The 22,140-nt window shown below is 46.5% G+C and overlaps 1 protein-coding gene across 8 annotated transcripts in view; it reads right to left on the bottom strand.

Moving 5' to 3' along the window:
• Window positions 1-22,140, bottom strand: part of EVL (Enah/Vasp-like) — a 161,957-nt gene that overhangs the window by 15,970 nt on the left and 123,847 nt on the right. For all 8 annotated transcript variants that reach the window (XM_063332898.1, XM_063332900.1, XM_063332896.1 and 5 more), the window contains exons 4-5: window positions 6,430-6,493; window positions 1,380-1,441 (exon numbers count right to left, since the gene is read on the bottom strand). In XM_063332898.1, the coding sequence (XP_063188968.1) occupies window positions 1,380-1,441; window positions 6,430-6,493 (126 nt within the window). The remainder of the gene's footprint in view (window positions 1-1,379; window positions 1,442-6,429; window positions 6,494-22,140) is intronic.

Genomic DNA, 22,140 nt, shown 5'->3' with positions numbered 1-22,140 from the left:
CAGAGGCAGGAGCAGCCCAGTTACTGCAGGGGGGAGGAGGAGGAGGCTGAGATGGGGGGGAGCACACGCTTATCTGAAGGGTGGAAACTAAAAGAACAGAAAAGACAAATGAAAAGAATAAGACGGGTACGCGGCAAGGAACGAAACCAAGGCAAAGCGGAACAGAGAAAAAGGAACCGCAAAGTGAACGCAAACAGAAACTCAAACAAAGTGAAGAGGAGACGGTGCAGGCACTGGCTTGGGGGCCTCCAACCCTCAGCAGGACCGGAGGGCCATGCGGAGCAGGACCCTGGTGGCACTGGCAGGGCTGTGGGTTCTGGTGGCAGTGAGGCTCCTCCAAGCCCCCTGTGAATCCGAGTCAGGATCACGAGCATCACCCTTGCACCAGGGGCAGCTGCAAGGGACATGCTGAACACAGTGGTGGCCACCTCATCGCCAGGGAGGGGACAGCCAGAAGCCACTGGGAGCCACGTCCCGCTCCTTGTGGATGCCAAGGCAGGACTTTGGCTACGCTCCCTACGCAGAATAGCACACAGTAAACTCTGCTGAAGGAGAGTCCAACAACTTCTGTTGCTGACTAAGGTATATGTGTATGTCTGAGCTGGTTTCAAGTCAAAAACTAGAAAGTCGTGACGGCTGAGGAAAAACATTTCACTTATGTGGCCAGATTACCTGCAAAAACTTCCCCAAAACAAAATCCCAAACATGAGATGGCCATCTTGCCTTGCTTGCTTCTCCCTTCTCTCCAAGAGGCAAAGCCGTACTTTGTAGTTATAAGCTATTCCTGTCATCTCTCCTCTCAGCTTAGTGCAACTTAATATGCTATAGAAGATTTTTGTAAGCTCATTAAATATATATATTTTTTCCATTAAGCTCACAGAAGACTCCTCACTTCATGACCGCAAAATCCCCACCGATGAGCATCTAGAGCTATATTTTCCCCTGCACTGCAGCTTGCTTTGTGCTGCAGAGCGATGGGGAGCGCCTGGCCTGGCACATCCAGCACATCCACCCCTTCGTGCCTGCATCCCCTGGAAACATGGAGTCACTGTTGTGGTGGCTGTGCTACCTGCTCTCCTCCTGGGTGTGGAAGAAGCCTGGCCAGGCCCCCTTGGTACTCCTAAAATCCCCCTCAGATGTACAAGTTTTGCCAAGTGCAAAACCTGCCTAGCTTCACCTGCATCCTTGGACTGGAGCCACTGCGAAACAACACAGCCATACCCAAATCCGTGTAAGTCTCTAGCTGAAAAGGCTTTAAAATCTAATCATAACTATAACCACTTTTAGCGGTCTAGCTCTTGTGTAGCACCACGCAAAACCCAACTACAGCTAGAGGGGACAAGCAGGGAGGGACTGTATCTGCTTGATTTGATACATGCCTGTGGTAGAGGTTCTTCTTTCCAGAGATTCCTGGCGCTGTTGCTGTTGCTCCATCACTTGTCTAAAAGAGCAATGAAAAACCCTCAGTCATTACGTATTCTTCACAATTTGGAGTAAAAGCTCTATACACTGAGAAGCACTCAAGCTGTGTGTGTCGGGCAGCGTGAGCCGGTCCCTCACAGAAATGCTGTTCCCGTGAGATCACAGAATCAGAGGTAGGAGTTGGAAGGGACCCCTGGAGATAGTCTAGTCCAGCCCCCCTGCCAGAGCAGGGTCACCCAGAGCAGGTTGCACAGGAACGCGTCCAGGTGGGTTTTGAATGTCTCCAGAGACGGAGACTCCACCACCTCTCTGGGCAGCCTGTGCCAGGGCTCTGCCACCCTCAAAGTAAAGAAGTTCCTTCTCATGTTGAGGTGGAACTTCCTATGTTCAAGTTTGTGCCCATTACCTCTTGTCCTGTCACCGGGCACCACTGAAAAGAGCCTGGCCCCATCCTCCTGACACCCACCCTTTAAGTATAAGCATTGATAAGATTTCCCCTCAGTTGTCTTTTTTTCCAGACTGAAGAGACCCAAATCCTTCAACTTTTCTTCATAAGAGAGGTGTTCCAGTCCCCTAATCATCTTGGTAGCCCTTTACTGTCCCCTCTCCAGCAGTTCCCTGTCCTTCTTGAACCGGGGAGCCCAGAACTGGACATGGTACTCCAGATGTGGCCTCACCAGGGCAGAGTAGAGGGGGAGGATGACCTCCCTCGACCTCCTTGCCACACTCTTCTTGATGCAATGGAGGTGGGTTTGATTTCACTTGCCCTGGCCGCAGTGGTGCCACTGGGGAAGCGTAACCGGGACATTGCCCTGCGCCCGCCGGACACTGTAGGGCTTGGTTGATCCATTTAAGATTAACTCCTGAATGGGTTCTGTGGGAGGAACAGTCAGTGCCCCAGCTGCAGGAGAGCACTAACCACGCGCGTGGTTGACCTGCAGTGGATGAGCATCGCCAGGGAAGACTAAGGGGCGTCTCGCATAAAATAACACAGTCCTGAGTCTTTTATGGCTCGGGAGCCCAGCGGACTTGTAGTTAAAATGAAAAGGTAAGGAAGCTTGATCTGCATTTCGGTACTGACTGTACAAACCCCGTTTTGTCCAGCTGCACAACCTGGCTGACAACCTGCCACCCGATGCCCCATTGCAGCCACCCCTGTGCCGGCCGGCGTGGCCACGGGCACCACGACCGCCGCGTTTCCTCCTCAAATGCGGATCACGGCAAGGCACTGCTGCTTTTTTGGCACCTTTCCCCCCAGGAGCTGCTAGCTGCCGTGCTACCCAGGCCGGGTATCCCCCAGGGAAATGCACTGCCAAGCCTTTTCCCAGGGTCTGCTTCCTAGAGATGTGCAGTTCCCAGGGTCCATCAGCAGAGGTCTTCTCTCGCACGCTTTAGCGCTTCTGAAGGAAGAGCTGTCGCTCTGACCCCGGCCACAAACCCTCCCTGGCATTTCTCTTGCTAAAAGGATTCGAGAGCTAAAAACTAGACCCTTTGCCAGGCTTTTTACTGCGCGCGTGGATATGGCCTAAGGATTTCAACAATACTAAAACACAACTCCCGATATTACCTTACTGCAGCACTTGGTAATCAGGTTTATTATCATTTTCTTCCATGATTTCTAGACCAAGTTTGCCTTGAATTTGTTCCACGTATGTTTGGGCCAGTCTTAACTGCACAGATATTTCTTTTTTCTGTAACAACTTTACTTCATGGTCTGTACAATAAGACAAGCTGAATGCTAGGCAGCACTTCTATTTTTACTCCTTATGTAATATTTAGAGAGATCTTCTTCTTACATTTTTACTTGTACTTTCCTGAGTCTGCAATTTTAAGTAATTCTATCTTCTTACATACAAATAAAAGCTTTTTTTTAAAAAAAAGTCCAGAAACATAAAGTTACATTATGTAAGGAAAAAAGAATGCCTTAATTTGCAAAACAAATTTCCCATATTTCCATTCTAATTCAATAGGTGGGACAGGAACATTCATGATTATAATTATTCACTGTGGAGGGATCAATCCTAAACCGGTTTTATGTTCAGGACATGCAGTCCATTGAACACTGGCAATTTCCGGAAAACCATTATAGGCAGCTGAGAAAATTATTATATGTGCAAAGGGGAAACAGTTTTGAGGAACAGCCTTAGTTGGCTGATTCAACTGGTTTCATTTAAGCAATGACACTTTAAACCAAATAAATACAAACCTTTACTTCAGTACATACCCTGGCTCTTACTTGATAGTTATGGGCTGAACACATGTGCAACAGCATCAATTGCACTGCTAAAATTTCAATTGTGAACACGTGTACTAAGAATTTCCTAAGCATACCATCCGCTTGGCATTTACGAGCAAAATTTGATGATGAAGAACAACTTGACACATATATTTTCCTCGCTAAACCTGGGGGGAATTCTAGTTTGTCTGGAAAACTAGACTTGGAAGACTCCAGCCTGACAGACCGGGAAAGATATAGGGGTAAGATGTCCCCAGGATGTCTCCAAGTCATTGGAGGTGCTGCAGAGCAGATACAGGTGTGGGATGCTCCCCAAAACAAGGGTCAGCCACTGCCATTTGAAGTCGCTGGGGTCCGTGCCAGCCCTGTCTGCCCTTGGGCAGAGCGGTTTATATGTGCCCAGTGCACCCTCCCACACATGCTAAAAGGAGAAGTTCTTACACTCTTAGGAAGTCAAATTTAGTGGAACTAAATAAAGCCTGAGACTGGCACAAGGCTGCTTAAGGAGTATGTAAGGAAGAAAGTATAAGAGGGCAGAAATTACACTCCGCCTTAAAAATATATTCTTTTAACATTTGTGTAAAGGTCTCTAAAAAACCTTTTAAACAGACACATTTGCAGGGTAGTTACCATAACTTCATTTCCCTGCCTGCTTGTAAGATGTTCAAAAAAAGCCAGACCCAAAATTAGGTCTGCTCTATGCTTAAAGAATTCATCAGCGTAATTAAAGCTGAAAATCCTCTAGTGCAGATGCAGTAATATCTAAGTGCATCTACTGGCATAGCTTATTCCAGTCCAGTGGAGCAAAAGAAGCTTTCCCAGAACCATGTGCCCTGTAGCGGTCAAATAATATCTACCCAAAAGGCTTTTACTGTCTCTTAAAAAAAAAAAAATTTTTTTTTTTCTGATGTAGCTAAGCTGCTCATACTTTAAATGTACAGACTAGACACCTAAATTTGAGGTCTGAGTTACATATGGTCTGACAAATCAGTGATGTCCACTGGTTAAATGAAGAGCTGGATCAGGGCTCTGAGGCAGGCGGTGGGGACAGGCGGCACCCCCTAGCCGCAGGGCAAGCAGGACCCCTCCTCCTCTGACCTCTAGGATAGCCCTGCTATCCCAAAGTAAGTCTCACAAATCTTGAGTGAAGTATCATTACCCGCTGACCCACTTAATAGTCAAACGTAAATCCCTACTAAATCTCCGGCCACTCAGAGTTATTTATAAAGGCACAGGAAACTAGTTTTCCTCCACTTTTCTTACGGTTTTTGGAGACAGAAAGAGAGAATCCCAAGTACTTACTGCAGCCTGCGTAAGGGCCTCGTCTGAAATGACCTATACATGGGTTTGTGTAGGGACCAGTGAGAAGGGCAGCCCTGCAGCAGGAATGCAAACAGTATATTGCAACGCTTCATCTCTGCTGCTCCAGGAGAGCGTGATATTAAGCTACACCACCCACAGGGCCAGGGAAGCACCTGGACCCTGCAAGGGGGGACCTTGCCCACTTACAGGTTGCACCTAACATGAAGGCAGAGCCCACTGAGCCTCTGTCAAGTTGGACCAACATCCGACATCTTTGGTGCTGATGTTGCTGCCCCTGCACGTCTGGTTCCAATAAAATCCTTACAAAGCTACTTATTATCTGAACCAAACATTGGACCAAGCCCTCTGGAGGGCTACTGCGCTTGCTGATCCTCCTCTCGTTATAGAAGCGAAGGCAGACACCTCATTTAAGCAACATCAGACCCCAAATGCGGGCCAGCGAGAGGTCCTGCCGATTCCTGTACTCCAGCGCACTCCTGATGAAGCGAGGCTCACCAGCTCACACGTGTTATGGCAGAACGTTCTCTGGTGTTTCTCATACAGTAGCAGAAACACGCTTGCAGGGAGCAGGAATATGGGGAGCAAAGGTGCTTTTTTTATGTGCACAAGCCTGTACTTCATCAGGGAAGCACAAGCCTGGCTAAGCAATGCTGCTGGTGTGGACACCACCGATGCCAGACATGGACTACCAGTCAGACGAGAAGACTTTGTCCAGAATGGGACAGGTATGTCTTATACTAAGTGAAGGGAGGTGATGATACTGCTGCTACAGGGATTGCTACTGCTGCTACAGCACTCTGGGCTGAATCAGGAAAGCTGAAATGAGATGAGCCTCATAATTTGGTTATGGAGATAGGTATATAAGGACGGACACTCCTGCCCACTGTCCCTCTGATGTCAAGGAGACCACTCCTAACAGCTAGAGAAAAGGCCATGTGTAATAATGGCACCAAGGCTGACGTACATGTAAAGGGGAAGGGTATAACTTTACACTTTCATTTATTATCCTGATTTAGAGCAAAACATTGATAAAAGGAACAGCATGTGATATAGGAAGTAGCCTATAACGAGCCTAATCTATTATTCAGAGTGTGTATGGTCCATCAGATGCTCCCTGGGCAATGTGACTGTCAGCTGCCCGCAGGTGATCCATAAAAGGATAAGGTTAGACTTTCTTAATGTGCTTGAGAAACACATACTCTACAAATTGCTTTTAAACATGGCTTGTCTTTAACTCTGAACATCACTTGCCTTTGAGCAGAATTTATCTAGAGCTTCAGTTCACTTCACCCTTTAAAAGCCATTACAGAAACATTAGCAATAATTACAGAAAACTCAGAATCAGCTTAAAACAGGTATAAGTAAATAAAACAGTGCTTAGTGGTGAGCAAGCACTGCACGTTCATCCAAGTTAAAAACTAGAATGCTACCATAACTGATTAACTCACCTTCTCTGTGCTTCCATCTCATCTGGAGATGGCCCATTCTGGACCTGGCGCTGGGCAGCTGGACCTGCAGAAAAAATGAGAGAATGCTATTAGGAAAGCAAATGTGCTGATTTTCAAAAAACACGGCCACTCAGATTAACTGCTTCTCCATCTTACTAGGAGAGAAAACCCTCAAGCATTATTGTCCTCTCTTTGCTTTATTTTTTTTTTTAATTATTTTTTTCCTATTAGACAAATCATCGCCTCCTGTAAATTTTCAGTCCCACTGGGAAAATCCCATGGCTAAATGTGTGAGCAGATTTGTCCAGAAACTTGGCATCATGGTAGCTGTAGACTACGCACTAATCCCTTGGCGACAGTGAAGACCCACGGTGTGGCAAAAGATGTCCTGTGGAAGCACAATCCATGACACTAGGATGTATTTCTAGCTTCTACAGGGTTCAGATCTACCCCCCCTGGATGATTCCGTGCTTGCGCAGTAACTCAAACACAGTGCTGAGTTTGTGAGCCCACGTGCTGGCTGCTCTGACGCCGGGCTGGCATCAAGGAGCTGCCTGATGGAAGGTACCAGGAGATGCAAAGTTAAGCAAGCCTTTTACAAAGGGGGCTTTTCTTTTTACAACGTTGTCGGTCTTCTGCTTCTGCAGGATCCACACCAAGCTGAGCTTTCACCGGCATTCACCAACAGAACCCAACTATGCACGTCGCCATTTAAATCACATCTCTCCCTCGACTCTGATCATTTAATCTCTGTTCTTGGATTAAATCTTGGATTCAATCAAGCACACTGACACTTACATGCCATTTTCAGAAAGCAATAATTACCCTGAAAACAAAAATAATTGTTGGTAGTATAAGCTACACTGGTCTTGCACTCCGTGGAAGGCGGATTGTTCCATTAATTTGACAAGGTGGGTTTCAATTGGGACTAAGCAGATGAGAGTTCTATTAAATGCAACAGCAATTCTCCTGATAAACAGCACTGAGAAACAGATCAGTTGTATGCAGGAAATTATTAGGTCTACCTTAATTTTTTTTCACTTTCAAGTGTAAAATTTCATCCTTTTAAAAGTTATCCAACAAGAGAAAATCAGAATTAAAACGCTCACAAACCCAAATATGTCACTCACAAATCCTTAAGGATATTTCTCTCAATTTTCTTTATATGTTTCTGCCAGGCAAAATGTCATCTGAAAACGAATTTAGAAAGCATGACTGCGTGAAAACAGGGAAGACGGCAGAAATGCATCACAGTCAGAAATTCCAGAGCTTTGACTGATCCTGATGAAATTGTGCATATTTTTGAAATGTGTTTAAGGACTAACATTCGCAGAAAGGGAACGCAGCGCTTTCTGAAAATCAGGCCGATGTATTACAGTTTTGGGTATCTCAAAAATGGAGCCAGTGACAACCACCGAGTCAAAAGCTCTGACATTTAAAAATATCTTAGGATTGGGCATGAAGTGAAGACAGTTCACTTCTTCAGTGCCTCACGACTGACAACTTAATATTGTTTGTCACGGGCCTTTGGCAAACTATTTAGACAGAAACGCCACATTATGTAAAGATCACACGAAACAATGAATGGCTGGGGGTGGGGAGAGGGTGGGTTTTTTGGAAGCAAGCCTGAGGAAAAAACTTCGCATGTATTTGGGAAGCACAGGGCAGGAGGCCCACGTGTAAGGAGTTTAAGGTGTGACGAGGATGCCGCGTTACTGTGTGGATGCTTGTATTGTGCATCCTCACCACTGAAGGCCAGAGCTACCTCTGGGCAGCAGTTACAGAGTGAATTGAAACTTCTTCTGAACAAGGTAGGAAGACAGATACGGTCCCATCCGCAACCTGTGGAATTGGACCAGACTGCCCACAGTTAGGACTGGCACTGGTTTGGACCTTGGTGCAGGTAACACCCCCCCTTCTCCTGCGCACGTACACGAACCTGCGCGATACTGCAATAAAGCTAACTTCTGTGTGAAAGACTTTCAGGGCTGAAGTCAGTTACGCCGCCCTCACCAGGTAACAAATTCCACCACCACAAGCCAGAGCCGTGCTCATCACTGCGCAGGATCTCGTCACCAGAAAACTTCCCTTGTATAAAGATGCAGAGCATCATACAGATGTCAGCGCTCTGCTGGGAAAGAGGACTAAAAGTAGGCACCAGTGCAAACAAGGAAGGCCAACAACAATTCTTCTCTGGCAAATTATATAGGAGGCTCTAATGATTCCATCTTAATCTGGTACTTTGGCCTGAATCTTCTCTTGGGGCCAAATACCCAGAAAAATGAGGCAGTGTGGCTCGTTTGACTAATCCTAGACATGCAGAAGGAATCAAAGACCAAACTATCAACACCACGCAAAAAAACCCCCCAAAACAACTCCTTTTTTCCATGGGCACTGTTATGAACTGGCTATGTAGGTTTAAACCAAACAAATCCAGACAAATGCATTTGGAAAGCAGCCTAAAGATATCCTTTTAAGGCAACGTTACAAAACACATCTGGAATTTGGGGTGGTTGCTTTTTATCACCTGGAGATTTCTCAAGCTGATCTTGCGTAGCAGACAGGTAAACGAAAAACCATACCAATATGCAAACAAGTCCATCTCAATTTTCAGCACGAAGGAGTCCCAGTAGATTCAACGAGATTACTTATACTTCCGGGTATGTACGTGTATGCTTGCAGGATTAAGACCACACTTGAAACTAAATACACATCTTTTGGTTGCAATACACCCGGTTGCAAAATGAACGCTGGCTTTAAAAAATTTGTCTGTGGCACAACAAATACCTGATACGTTCCCAGAGCAGACTGCAAGTCAATTCAGACAACGCTACTGGAAAATTTTTCCCTTGCTTCACCGAAATAACTTAGTTTCACTCCCTTATTGAGAGATGAGCTCCATGCATTAACAGTCGCTGATTTTTTTTTACATTAAGAACCCCAGCTGATTGTTTCAGTTGGCAGCATTTTGTTCCTATTATTATTTGGTCATAGTGTGCAATATCCTTAAAATGAAGAACATAAAGCTCCTAATTATGCTTTGAAATTGCCAATTTCTTCATAGCTGCTCTAGAAATGCCCGCCTCTTTTGGCAGACAAACACATGAGAAAAAAAGATCAGAAGGAATGAAGCTCCTTCAGACCCGACTCGGTAAATAATCAACATTCAAAAACTCTTTGCATAGGTGGTGACAAATTTGCAGATATTTTTATTTGCACATTAATGTAAAAAGCGAGACAACTTTTCAGATGCACAGGGTACACGACTGCCCGGCCCCCAAAATGCCTTAAATTCTCTCTCTGATGTATCTATATCCATAGACATGGAAAAATTAGTGTTTTCTGAGTAATGACTAATTCCTCTCTTTTACAGGTTTAGCTTTCATACTTAAACAAACACACTGCAGAAAAACATAATTTGTTTATTTACATCTTTTCCAAACTCAGTTTTCTTCTATTTTACTAGTGAGTCATTAAAGAAGTGAAGCGCCTTCACCTCATACCCAGTCCTAAGATATTTTTAACGTCCTCTTCTGCACGTTAGGTTTGTTTAGCACAGTTTTCTTCTCCAAGTGCTCTAAGAGTGAAGAGCCCTAACAAAGCTGGGAGACAGAACCAGGCAAGCACGAACAGAAGAGGAGGATGAAGCTGTGGCAGGCAGCTTGTCCTCTCCCCTGGGTAAAACAAGGAGCAGTGGAGTAAAAGTTGGTAAGATAATGCCACCTGAGGAAACGCCCAGACCATCTGCAGAAGTCAATCACAGCCTGTGGGAACAGAGATATCTGCTCTGTGCTCCTGCAGAGGCTTGTATGATTGGAAATGGTTGGGAAAGAGTTTGAGGGAAGTTGTATGTGGAGTTGCCCTGGGATAACAGGGTGCTCAGGGCAGTCACAGCTCTTGCTGCCAGTGGGGTCACAGCTCTTCTTGCCACCGGTGGGGAAACACAGCGGGTCTGTTTGCCACTGGTTGTTGTTTTGCTTGAGTTACTCACGACCATAAGAAAGAATTCCTTCTGGCATCCTGCTTGTGATCAAACCAATCGTTTTTCTATAGTATTATGAAACATTAATTTGCAAACCTTAAGGAAAAAGGTTAGATGCACTCTGTTTTGGCAACCGAGATTTTGCCTGAGGGTGGCAAATACGCTTAAAAGTCCAACCCAAGGTTTCAGGCCTGTTCATTGCCAGAATCATAAATTCTGCTAGATTTCCCCCTGCTCCCAACCCAGACTTCTCGGTAGACCCAGACACACCACCATCTGATGTGAAGTCTGCAAACAACTTCAGTCTCCGTAATGGTGGAGCTTCTTGCTTCTCTCGTCCTTGAGCTTGCTTTAGCATGCTCGGCCAAAGCTCATACAGAAACTGAAGGCAGGGATTATTTTTAGGCTTTCTTCCATATGTGTATGCTCTGCAGTGCACATACAGCAGACTGAGGGTTTGATGGAGGGTTTTGCAAATTCAAGTGGATTTCTAGGTTTAACTCCTTTCTGCATTTTTAGACATTTCTCAGACCTGAGCACACGTGACTAGTAAATGCTCTTGGTGATGGCATCCTCATTTAAACATGCTTCTTGAGCTGCCCCGTGAGCTGCCTCCTGCCCTGACAGCCTTTGGGAGCAGCCCCACAGAGAAGAGCGCTTCCCAGCACAATAACCAGGAGAAACGGCTTTGCTACCGACCCATTTGCAGCTTCAGAGCTGTTGCAATCTACATTTTTAGCAACTAATTAATGCAGGAGATACACTGTGAATGTCTGTTTCCTCGCTTCGTTGCTTTGTAATAATTAACCGCGTTTTCATACAAGCATCTTGTGATTCAGCTCAAGGCAGATTTTGGGAGCACACGGGTGTTTTCCTGAGTTTGCTGCTTCTCCTCCCGCTCTGCCCTTCCCCAGCTGTCCCTAAAGACAGGGATGGGGATCTCCTGGCAGCAGGGCACTGCTTGGTGGGAGGGGTGACAGTTTCCATACGCCGGTGGCCACTCCTGCACCACTGCGCCCTGCTCCTGCTCGGAGATGTCCACGTCCGAACCCGCAGCCAGCCACAAAATGGGACCAAAGCTGTCACCGAGGGAAAGCCCATGCTCTGTCTTCCACTCTAGCTTAGCTGTGGCAGGAAGGCACGGGCAAGAAGGAACAATGTCATCGTTTCTCTCCTGCTGGGACAGTCCCAAGCAGTGTTTCTTTTTCCTCTTTTACTTATGCTACATCTGCAAGCACCGCTGGCTGCGTGCCCTCAAGGAAATGGCGAAACCAGGCTCATTTCCCTGAGCAACCAGGATTTTGTATTTCTTTAATACAAAACAACCAATATAACCCACTTACAGATCCAGACTGGATATTAGGAAGAATTTCTTCACCAAAACAGTTATTAAGCATTGGAACAGGCTGCCCAGCGAAGTGGTGGAATCACCATCCCTGGAGGTATTTAAAAGACGGGTAGATGTGGTGCTTAGAGACATGGTTTAGTGGTGGTTTTGGCAGTGTTAGGTTGATGGTTGGACTCGATGACCTCAAAGGTCCCTTCCAACCTAGAAAATTCTATGGTTCTATGATCTTTTATTCATTTTACACACTGGAAACAGAGCAGCTGCCAAGGGCTGGTTGCTGCAACCCCTATAGCCTCCATGGTGCTTCATGGACCAGTGTGATGAATGTGGTGGGCCAAGGAGAGGGTCCAGGGTCGGGCTGGAGCTGAATGAGAAACGTAACTGTCTGCAACTTCACGAGACTGATAATTTTTGTTCTGTGTATGAACAGAACATGATGATTTTGTGTGAAAAAACCCACAGCAGGCTATGGGAGAAAAAGAGGTGAGAGACAGACTGACAGCTCTCCCTCATTGCTTGATGGTTTCAGCACATACTTGGATTGCAGGAGACTCAGGTTCAGGCACCCGGTCTGACCCATCACCATTTATAACTGGGGAATGTGCCACCAACAGTTGCTTATCCTCACCAGAACAGAAGAAACGATTCCAGGTTACAGGTTCTAGCAAAGCTTTTCCTCCCCACAGAAATACCTTTCAAATAAATTGGCATTTTCTAATGGAAAAAAAAAAATCAATTGTAAAAAGCATTTCTGACCAGTGCCAATCCCCGTGTCCCCATTCGGGTCCAGCCTGGGTCACCGTTCCTGCTGTCAGGGCCCTGGGGAGGGTGTCCTGGCTGGGCTGCTGCCAGTCCCCGGGGCCAACCTGGAGACCCATGCCGGCGGCGGTTGCCTGGATGGTGCATTTTGCTGTCTTCACCGCAACCTCTCCCCTTCACCCAGAGACATTCACGGGTGTCCTTGCTCCTGGCTGGGCCCTGCCTGATCCCCCTGGGCGCCCCACAGCCGGGGTGCCCTCCAGCCGGAGGAGGGAAGTTCTCTGCATCTCCTTGCCCTGCCGCTTCCCCGCGTTCACAGCCTGGCTGTAATTTTAGCTCTCTTGCCTCTGTTGGGCAATTGCGCTGCTGCCGCCGAGGCTCTGTCAGCACTTTAAACATCTGCTCTCAGGACCTCGACCTGCTCTCAGCCCTGTCTGTCCTGCAGGGGACGCGTGTGCTGGAGATGTCCCGGCATGGCCACACGCCGTGAGGAAGTGCCCACCAAAGGAGCCGGCATGGGAATCAGGCGCACCACCTCTGTGCTAGTGACACTGTGCTCAAACTCATTAGCAGAGACAATTATCCTGGACAAAGCGCCGATCTAATTAGCCTAGATAAAGCAGGTAGATAAAGCAGGGTGCCTACACTAGTTCTGGGGCCCAAGCTGATACAACCAGAGCTGGATGACGTGGCAAGGTATGCAGACCTAAATTTGCCTGGCGAGTTAATGGACTGGGAAGAGGGATCGCCCCCCCTGCCCGCTGCGCCCCACGGCTGCAGGTGGGCAGAGCCACAGCGGTTCCACGCTGCCAGGGTGATTCCATGCCAAGTGGAATCGCCATTTGGGACTCGGCACGTCCTGCCTCATCTGACGTGCAACAGCCACGCGTTAGCCATGCTGCGGGCAGCGTCTGTCTGACCGGGATGCAGGGGCTGAGGCAAAGATGGACAGACGGACGACCGGGGCGGTTTTGTCCGTGGGTCACCATTAGCTCAGTTTTAAAAATGTTAACACCATTAAGGTTTTTTTTTGTGCTGTTAACCACGCAACAGAGTGCCTACAGCCCCGGAGAGGATCCTGCTGGGTCATTTGAATCCCAGCAAGCAAAAGCTCTCTGCTGGCCGGGAGCGAGGGAGCAGACCCGTGGAAGGGAGGGTTGGGTGCAGCACCACAAAGCCTGCTTTCAGGCTTTTCAGTCCTGTTAATGTTTAACTTCAACCAGAAAGAGTTTCAGAGAGTGTTATTCACAGGCTGGGTGCCTCCACAGCATTTATAAGACACCACATTGAACACCTTCTGTAACATCATTTACACACGGACCAAGCTTTTCCGAGAACTGCAAAGAACTTTTACCGGCCTTAATGAAGCTTCGCCAATGCTGTGAGGCGGAAGTGAAGTGACTCCGTTACACCCAGAGCATGTCTGCGGGAGGAAAAATTGTTTGCACCAATTTGCCTACAGGTGAGATTTGCTACCAATGCAGTTAAACCTATGCAAAAGGTCACCTAAGGCACTCTCATTCTGAGGCAGCCCAAATGAGTTTTGGTTTGACCCAAGGCAAGAAGAGTGCAGTGAAATGAGCATTTCCCAGCTCGGTGCCAAAAAACTTTGCTACCTCCCTCCTTTGACTCCTGGTGACCAACAGTGCTGCAAGTCTGTGGCAGTGCCAGGTAAAACACGTCCTCCTAAAACCATCCCAGCAACATTTCACACAGCCTTGTACTCCACTGGACAAGGAGCAGTGTGTATCCAGGTACCAGCTCTCAGCTAAACTGTAGGAACTCCCAGCTTAGAAGCTCTTAAAAGTGCCATTCCCAAGACTGCAATTGCTCTGCTTTTATCTTTTACCTGTAAGATAACTTTAATCAAACATGAAACAGGCCCTCCTTCAACTGAAATAAGGGCCTGAGCACAGGGGGTCTGTATGAAGTCTGTTCATTGAAACTAAAAACTGATTTAACATTCACTGCTGATACTTTCTGATGTAGATAAGATTTAAGGACAGTGACAGAGCTGGAAAAACAAGCCCGGTAGTTAGCATGGGAGTGCCCTTCCCTATCATAGTTCACACCTCCTGCAAGTACAAGTACACATGTACAGGTGCCTGCACTGTGCACAGCCCGCTTCTTTTTTCTTTTTTCTTTTTTTTTTTTTTTTTAAGGAAAACCAACAAATGGAATTGCAGGGGTCCCCACATGCACAAGATCCAGAGAGGAGTTTCCACATAGAAAGGCCACGCAAAGATCGAGTGCTGCAAGGTGGTTAGAAAGAAACTGTCTTCAATTCACCAGAAGTGCTACTGAACACATCAGCCTGAAACCAGCGTGCCTTTGACTCAACTGCTAAACTTGTGAATTCAGCGATTTTGCATAAAACATGATGGCAACTGTTTGATCCTGGCTGTTTATCCATCATGGCACTGGCACCGCATTTGCTAATTTCTCATGCTGGTGTCTTGGTTGAGCTGGAGGAGGAGAAAACCTTATTTTCTTTCAATCTGAATGCAATAGAGATGAGTCGGTGCTAAAGCACCTCCTGCAATAACCGACTGCCCTCTGACAGCAGGGACCATATTTAATATGCAAAGGACGTGGCTCAGGTGCATTTATCTCGGCGCCGGCGCCTCGTCTCAGCAGCACAGCTTGGGTTACCTCTCACATAAAAGAGAGCTCAAAGCTTTAAAAGATATTTAAAAATAAACATAGGTGGCAGTGTAAACAGGAAGCCTTCCACAATGAGGTGGCTGTGGGGCTGTCAGGGTCCGCATCTCCCACTGAGCACAGCCTGGGGTGGTGGGACTCATCCCCATGGACAGGGCATGCAAGAGGGGTGGGACATCCTGGGCCTGGGACTCCCTGTATTTTATCCGGTGGCTGATTAACATGAAATATAAGAATTGCACGAGAACTGGGAATTACTTTGCTCTCAGCTGCTCAGCTCTAACAGGAAGAAAAAAAATCCGCACGCTGATCTAGAATAGCATAGGCTCGTCGGGGCGGGGGGAGGTGGGAAATGAAAATGGCGGTTCCCCCTGGGCAGGGGAGGTGGCTGAACCCTGGCCCCCCGCTTCCCTGGGGAAGTCCTTCAAGCACCAGACCTTCGGGATGGCAGCAAAGCAGCAGGTGATGCCTGCATGGCTAACCAGATCGGTCCCCAGCGCCGCAGAGCCCAGTGAAGGTGTGGGGACAGGAGCAGACCCTGGGCAGGAAACACGGTACGGCCAGGAAACCTCTGCGCAGGGCAGGGAAAGGTGGAACTGGAGCATCCCGGGGAGAATTTTGTTGGCTGTGCTGAGCTCTGAGCAAGAAAGAACTAATTCAGCAGCCGCCCAATTATGCGTTAATGAAAAAGAGGCGGATAAGGCAGCCACCTGCCACGCAGCACCGAGCGGGGCCGTCATCACCTCCCTCCCTCGCAGGGGCTCTGCCGCATTTAGAGAAATGGCCCTGTTTCCGCAGGCAGTTTCACGATAAGTAAGCATCCTGCTTAGTTGATGACCGATTGGTTTTGTTATGGGAACTGCCTCTGGCTCTGAGAAAAATGGTACATCCGCAGAAAGCTATGGGGATAGTTGGGGGTTTTTTGAGGGGGGGGGGGGAAGGCATCGCTGAATTTCTAAGGGTGTGATTCCAATTTGCTGGCTTTATAAACACCTACAGGGAAGACGATGAGACAAGGTGTCAATCAGTGCCATATGTGAAAAAGTAATCCATAAAATTCAAGATGATGAGACTAGCTAAGCAAAAGTATTAAATAAAACTCACAATTATTAGTATTAAATAAACAATCCCACAAGCACTTCAGTTCTTGTTTTTTTTCCCCTCCTTTTTGGATTGTCTTTTAGAATATGCATCAAGCCTATTTTCCTGCACATCCAGGTTCGAAACTTTTCAATAAAGGTTAAGATTAGCTCATAATCTCGTGCCTCTAGGCAATAATGGAACGTTAGGAAAACACCAAATATCATCAGACTCTTGTTAAAATCGATGGCATCAGCCATACTGAAAAGCTGTCACCTCCCTGCTGCTGCACAGGGGTCTGGTTAACGCCAGAGCCCAGGCAGCAGATGCTCCAAAGAAGCTGAGGGTGTAAATCAATACACACCATCTAAACATACAGCTTATATTACAAAGATATTTTCCTGAACTTGTTTTTAATGAAGGCATGAGTTGTTTCGCTCTGGTGACGGTTAGCCAGGCTCTGTCCCAACAGAGAAGGGAGCACAGGCGCCACTGGCCTCGTGCTCTGCAGCAAGAGCATCGCTGAGCTCAGAAGGCACTTTCCCACCGACTCCAAGGGGCAATGTCTCAAGCCCCATGCATCCATCTCATGAAACTGAGTATCTTCCTTTAGCTAAGCACGACCACGTATGTATTTCCACGAGTACACGAATATAGCTGTTAGTACTCACTTCATACTTAAAATTCCTTACATCAAATAAAAAGCAGGAATTCAATCCCTTTTTTGGGTCAAATCGAATCTCTGAAAATCTCTGAAGCCATGGGGGAAATGTGCCCAGCCTCTGGCGTGTACAGGAGGTCAATCAGCTGATATTTACACACTTGGCTTGTCAAACATCTCCCGTTTTGTTTAACTGGAAGACTTATGACACATTATATCAGAAAAATATATATGCTTAGCGTAGCCTGGTGCAGCACCCAAGGTGCCTAGAGCACCACCGTCTATTCTTGGCCCAACTCCACCTACAACCTTATAGGGAGAGTCTCTCCGTTTTTAAGTGCCTCCATCCTTTTTCATTCTCCGGTGAGACAGTAAACTCCTCAGGGCCCCATACATGCATCAAAGCAACATGTACACATGGAAAACACATTATAAACACACAGTTTGCATCTAGTCCATGGTTAAGATCCAGACAAGATCCATTTTACCATGATTTAAACCCCAACGCTGCTGTAAGATAACTAGGATGGGCACCTGTACCTGGATAGAGTGCTGGAAGGCAGAGAACTTTTCAATGAAACACAACTAAATGGAGGGATTTATGAAAAAACATGAGAAGAGAACATTAGCAATGAGTCTTTCTCCTTGACAATAAACACGCAAGTCTTTTAAATTCAATGGATAAACAAAAGAATTCAAATACAGCACCTGATCCTGTTCACACTAACGCCAAAAGTCAAGGTCTCTGCTTAAGGGAAGCAGAAGTCCCACAAACTAGAAAGGTCCATGGTAAAACCAACCCATCCACCCCAGCCTAATGGCCCAGCCATCCACAGCCCTGCAAATCCTCATTTCCAGAAAAGCTAACCGGAATAGACAGTCACAGGCAGGTCATCATGGAGAAATAAAGTAAGTAAATATCCAGATAACTACAGCAGGTAGAAAATGCTGCCCTTCTTCATATCTGTTTTTTCAAACCAGTATCTATTCCACGAGTACAGATGCTATTCATCGGCAAGTAAAGACCAAAGCAACCCAACATGTTGATCCAGAAGTCATTGTCCCATATTCTCACTATAATGACTTCTCCTGATTTATCAGCCCTGACTAACGCCGGTGTCATCTGAACCTAATGGGTCATCTCTTTCATCTCAGCATCCCACTGCCCGCCTGCCGGAATTAAAAGCAAGCGAAAGACAAACGATCCACCGATGAGCTACAACTGCAAGCCACTTCCCAGCGCAACTGGTTGGTGGCACAGAACATTTCCATGCAAAAAAACCCTGGCACAAGCATCCCTTCCCCCTTCCCAGGACGGCTCCCGCCGGAGCACGGCGTGCAAGGCAGCGAGGAGGTTTCCATCACCTACAAGACATTCGGCACAGGATGATGCAGTCACAGTGGCAGAGGCAGAAGCAGTGCCAGATCCATTCCCTGCTGACCATAGTATGGCAGCAGCCTCCTCAGCGCACTCCTCGCTGCGCCTTCCTCATGCCCAGCACTTACCGACCGCCCCGCCGCAGACCAGGTTTCACCAGGTGTAATCTATACACCGCTCCAGCAGCAAAGTGGGCCCGGCCACGTAAATATTTAATCGGATCCCCTCTTCCTCGCCTATTGCAACGCTTCGGGGTGTCTGAATGCCAGACTTCATTGTCTGGACTTTTCACATTAATACCGCGAAAGCCAGAAAGGACTTGCCTTTTCTGTCCCCTGCCCCAATCAGATGGCCATATGTTTGCCTACACGCAAGGGATTACAATAAATGCAAAGTGCAAATAAGCAGAAAGTTAGGCTGTACTGGGGAAAAAACGACTGCAAGTGCACATGCAGGATCAAGTTCACTGGCGGTGTAGTTCCTGAAGTCAAAGGGGCGACACCAGCGATGAATGTCGAGCACTAGTTTTAAAATAAAAGTGTGAGCATGCTGGATTCAGAAATAAATATGTATGGCTTAAAATCCTCAGCTATTGTCTTCCAGTTCTTTTCATCATCCCATCATTCCTGATCTCCTCTCATCCCAACACTGTCCTCCCATCCTACTTTGTCTGCTAATCGCTCTCCTCCTCTATATTTAAATATGGCAGGTCTCGCAGAGGCAATCCAGTTGAATCTAATGGACAGTTTGTATGAGGAGGCAACACAGAATATTCATTCTGTGTCATTTTTAGCTCATCACCAGTCCTTTGATCCGTTTCTTTCCCTTCTCCTTGCCTTTGATTTATACCGTGTACTGGGGACTTCACCCAGTCCTGTGCTCCTCAAGCGAATTCATAGCTGGTCTATGGGTGCATCTCCATAGCCTCAGTGACACTACTCTGATTTAGACTGATTAATGTTTTGACCCACTGAACTCATCAGGTAAGTCCTATGTCTAATATCAAATTTCTACAATATGCTGAATGAAACCTATAAGGCTCTTCGCGTGGTTAGAGCAAGTGAAACCCCAGGTGGAGATGGGTTCATAACTACCTTGCAGTACACCAGAGCCATCCCATCCTTCTCAAACAGTGTATATTCAGCATAACTGAGTAGTTGCGCTCTCTCTGTACCTGCCTCCTACAACATTAAAACGTACCCAGAGCATTCAAATGATACGTAGATATTCTAATAGCAAAGCTGCTTATCGTATGTTTTCTAATGCTTGTTGCTATGAATTATTTATGTCCCATTTCAAGTCTACAATATCAATACCTCTCAGGTATGCTCCACTATCAGATGCAGCAAAACAAGTATTAACTAATTAATATTTGAGACAGCAAAAACTCTGTTAATAGCAAACTGTCTTTTTCACTATGGCGCACAGACGGTCTAAATTCTACCTGCACGTGCTCTTTGTTTTCTGCTTGCTGGCTTATAAAACCATTAGAGTCACACCAGCAAATAGGAATATTACACTCAAACCTGAGTGTAAATTCAGGTTTCCGCAGCCGCAAGTGCCAATGGTCTTATGTAATTACTTTCCAAGGGTTTAAAAAAATCATGAAATAAATTTAGAATAATAAAATCGGCTTTAAAATAATAAAATTTTACACTAACTTTTATCATCAGGACTCTAGTTTTTCTAGAGAAAAAGGTATGTTCAAAACATTGCATTCTCCGTTCTGAGGATACTCCAAATCCTTTTTTGTTCTCCTTTGCTTTCCTCCTATGTCTCACAACGAAGGGAAGCATCTGGCTGGTGTAAAATACCAGATCTGGTCTCTGAAGCGCTGACTTACCCTGCACCACCGTTGGAAACACCTGCTCTTTCAAAAGAAAACAGCGCTACACAAATGCAGGCAATTAAAAACAATATACCAAACCAATGAGGGAAACTGTAAGCGCAGAGAAGTACAATGTCATTCTGTCATAAGAACGTATCTAACTCTTTTAATGACTTACGGGGCCAAGAGTATGTGTTACCCCATATTTCCCTTATTATTGCCTTTATCTCTTACACACTAAGATTTTTGCTGCTAAGGGCTTAAATATGCTCATGACTAATAGGAAGCTGCAAAAACCCCTTTGCGGCCAAGCAGCATCTCTGTGAGTTTCAGACTGACCTAATAGAGACCAACAAACTCCTGTAGCTCCTTCTGCAGACCTGCCACCCGCACAGAAAACACCACGCCAACAGTCTGCCACCCAACCAGGAAAATAAGTGAGTGGGTACACTTAACTTCTCCCTCCGCCTAACCCTAAAATTAACATAATATTTTTAAATAGCTCATTCTAACACAAAGTGGGACACCAGAGCCAATGCCACCGTGTGGATGAGTAAGGGGCAGAGCATGGCGTTAGGTGATCTGCAAGGAGAGCACATGAGGACTGAGAACGGGTTCCCTCAGGGGCTCCACCGTCACTCCTGACTCTGAAACAAAGACCGAGATCCACATCAGCAAGGAAGTGGCCCCTTGGAAGTGTGAAATAGCAGCGTGGCCCACAGGAAATATAATTAAAGAACCTGAGAAAGCTGCTGCCCCTGAGAGTACAACGTGACCCACCACCTCCACTTCTCACTTTGGGCAAACAAACTTAGAACTTGCTGGACACTTTCAGTGTTGGTCTGGGTTTGACAAAAAATATATTCCGGTGTGGCCGGAAACATTGTGACCAAGTGTTTTCGTAACACCTTTACTGGGATTCCCAAGCTGTGGCACATGTGCCACCAGCAGTATGCGAGTCACTTGAAAGTGGTACTCTGACGTGCAGCACATGGTGCTGGGTCTAAAACCCCCCAGAAACATAATTTCTTACTATCCTTATTTGATTGCTGCCTTCCCAAAGGGTACAGGGCAGCTCACCTGGGGCAGGACAGACGATTCCTGAACGAGCAGCACTTGCAGATATTGTGACCTAAAGAGATCTTAAGTAACAATAAGAGCATCTCTTACTCCTGTATAAAAAGCAACCTTGACCCTATTGTGAGCATGAACCAACACCAGCTGGCTAGAAGGCAAACCCTCCCGCAACTAACTGCTCCCGTAACCCTTCCAACAGGCAATCAACTGTGCAAACTGCATTTTCACAAATATAAATCACTCCCGAGTCTATAAGCAAAGGCTGGCACAAATCACTGATGGTGCCCGGCACTTACCTGGTGCAGCAGTCCTCCGACAGGAGACGTGCCAGAAAAACGCTTCTTTTTTAAACAGGAGTTGGAAAAAGTGCAATTCCACAATCCACAGCAGTAATAATAAAGGACAGCTCTGGTCCTGCAAGTGGTAGCAGGCAGGCAGGTGGCTCTCCTACATGAAGCCTTTTGCAGGAAGGCTGTAATTATCTGTCTGAGCACCTACTGATTATATCTAGAGACTGTGCGCACAGGAGCCAATATGCAGCCGATACGACTTGTGTCATTTTAATTTCTGTACATTTTGCCCTTAATTGAAAAGGTTGCTTTCATTTTTTTACTCCTAATATCTATTATCCATGCTTGGCACTTCCCGACGCATTAGACAGCTAAGAACCCAGAGGCCATGCCAAAACTGAAATAACACTATGAAGAGAATTGAGTGCTTGGTTTCATAATTTTAGTAGTGTCTTTATCCACTGGTACTCTGAGAAAGGCTGTACTCTAAAGAGCTCTGGAAAACACTCAAGAAGGAGACCAATGAACTTTTAAGTTCCTCAGCTGGGCAGAATATACTAAAAAAGCCATCGTCATTCCATTGCCCGGATCATTGTAGTCCTGAAGACGGAAACTGGTTTCTTTTATTGAGCATCAGTGTCAGATGT

This window comes from Chroicocephalus ridibundus, chromosome 4, assembly GCF_963924245.1.
Source record: "Chroicocephalus ridibundus chromosome 4, bChrRid1.1, whole genome shotgun sequence".
Taxonomy (NCBI): Eukaryota; Metazoa; Chordata; class Aves; order Charadriiformes; family Laridae; genus Chroicocephalus; species Chroicocephalus ridibundus.
Note: the sequence above shows the minus strand (reverse complement) of the source record. Positions and strands in the feature narration are given on the sequence as shown.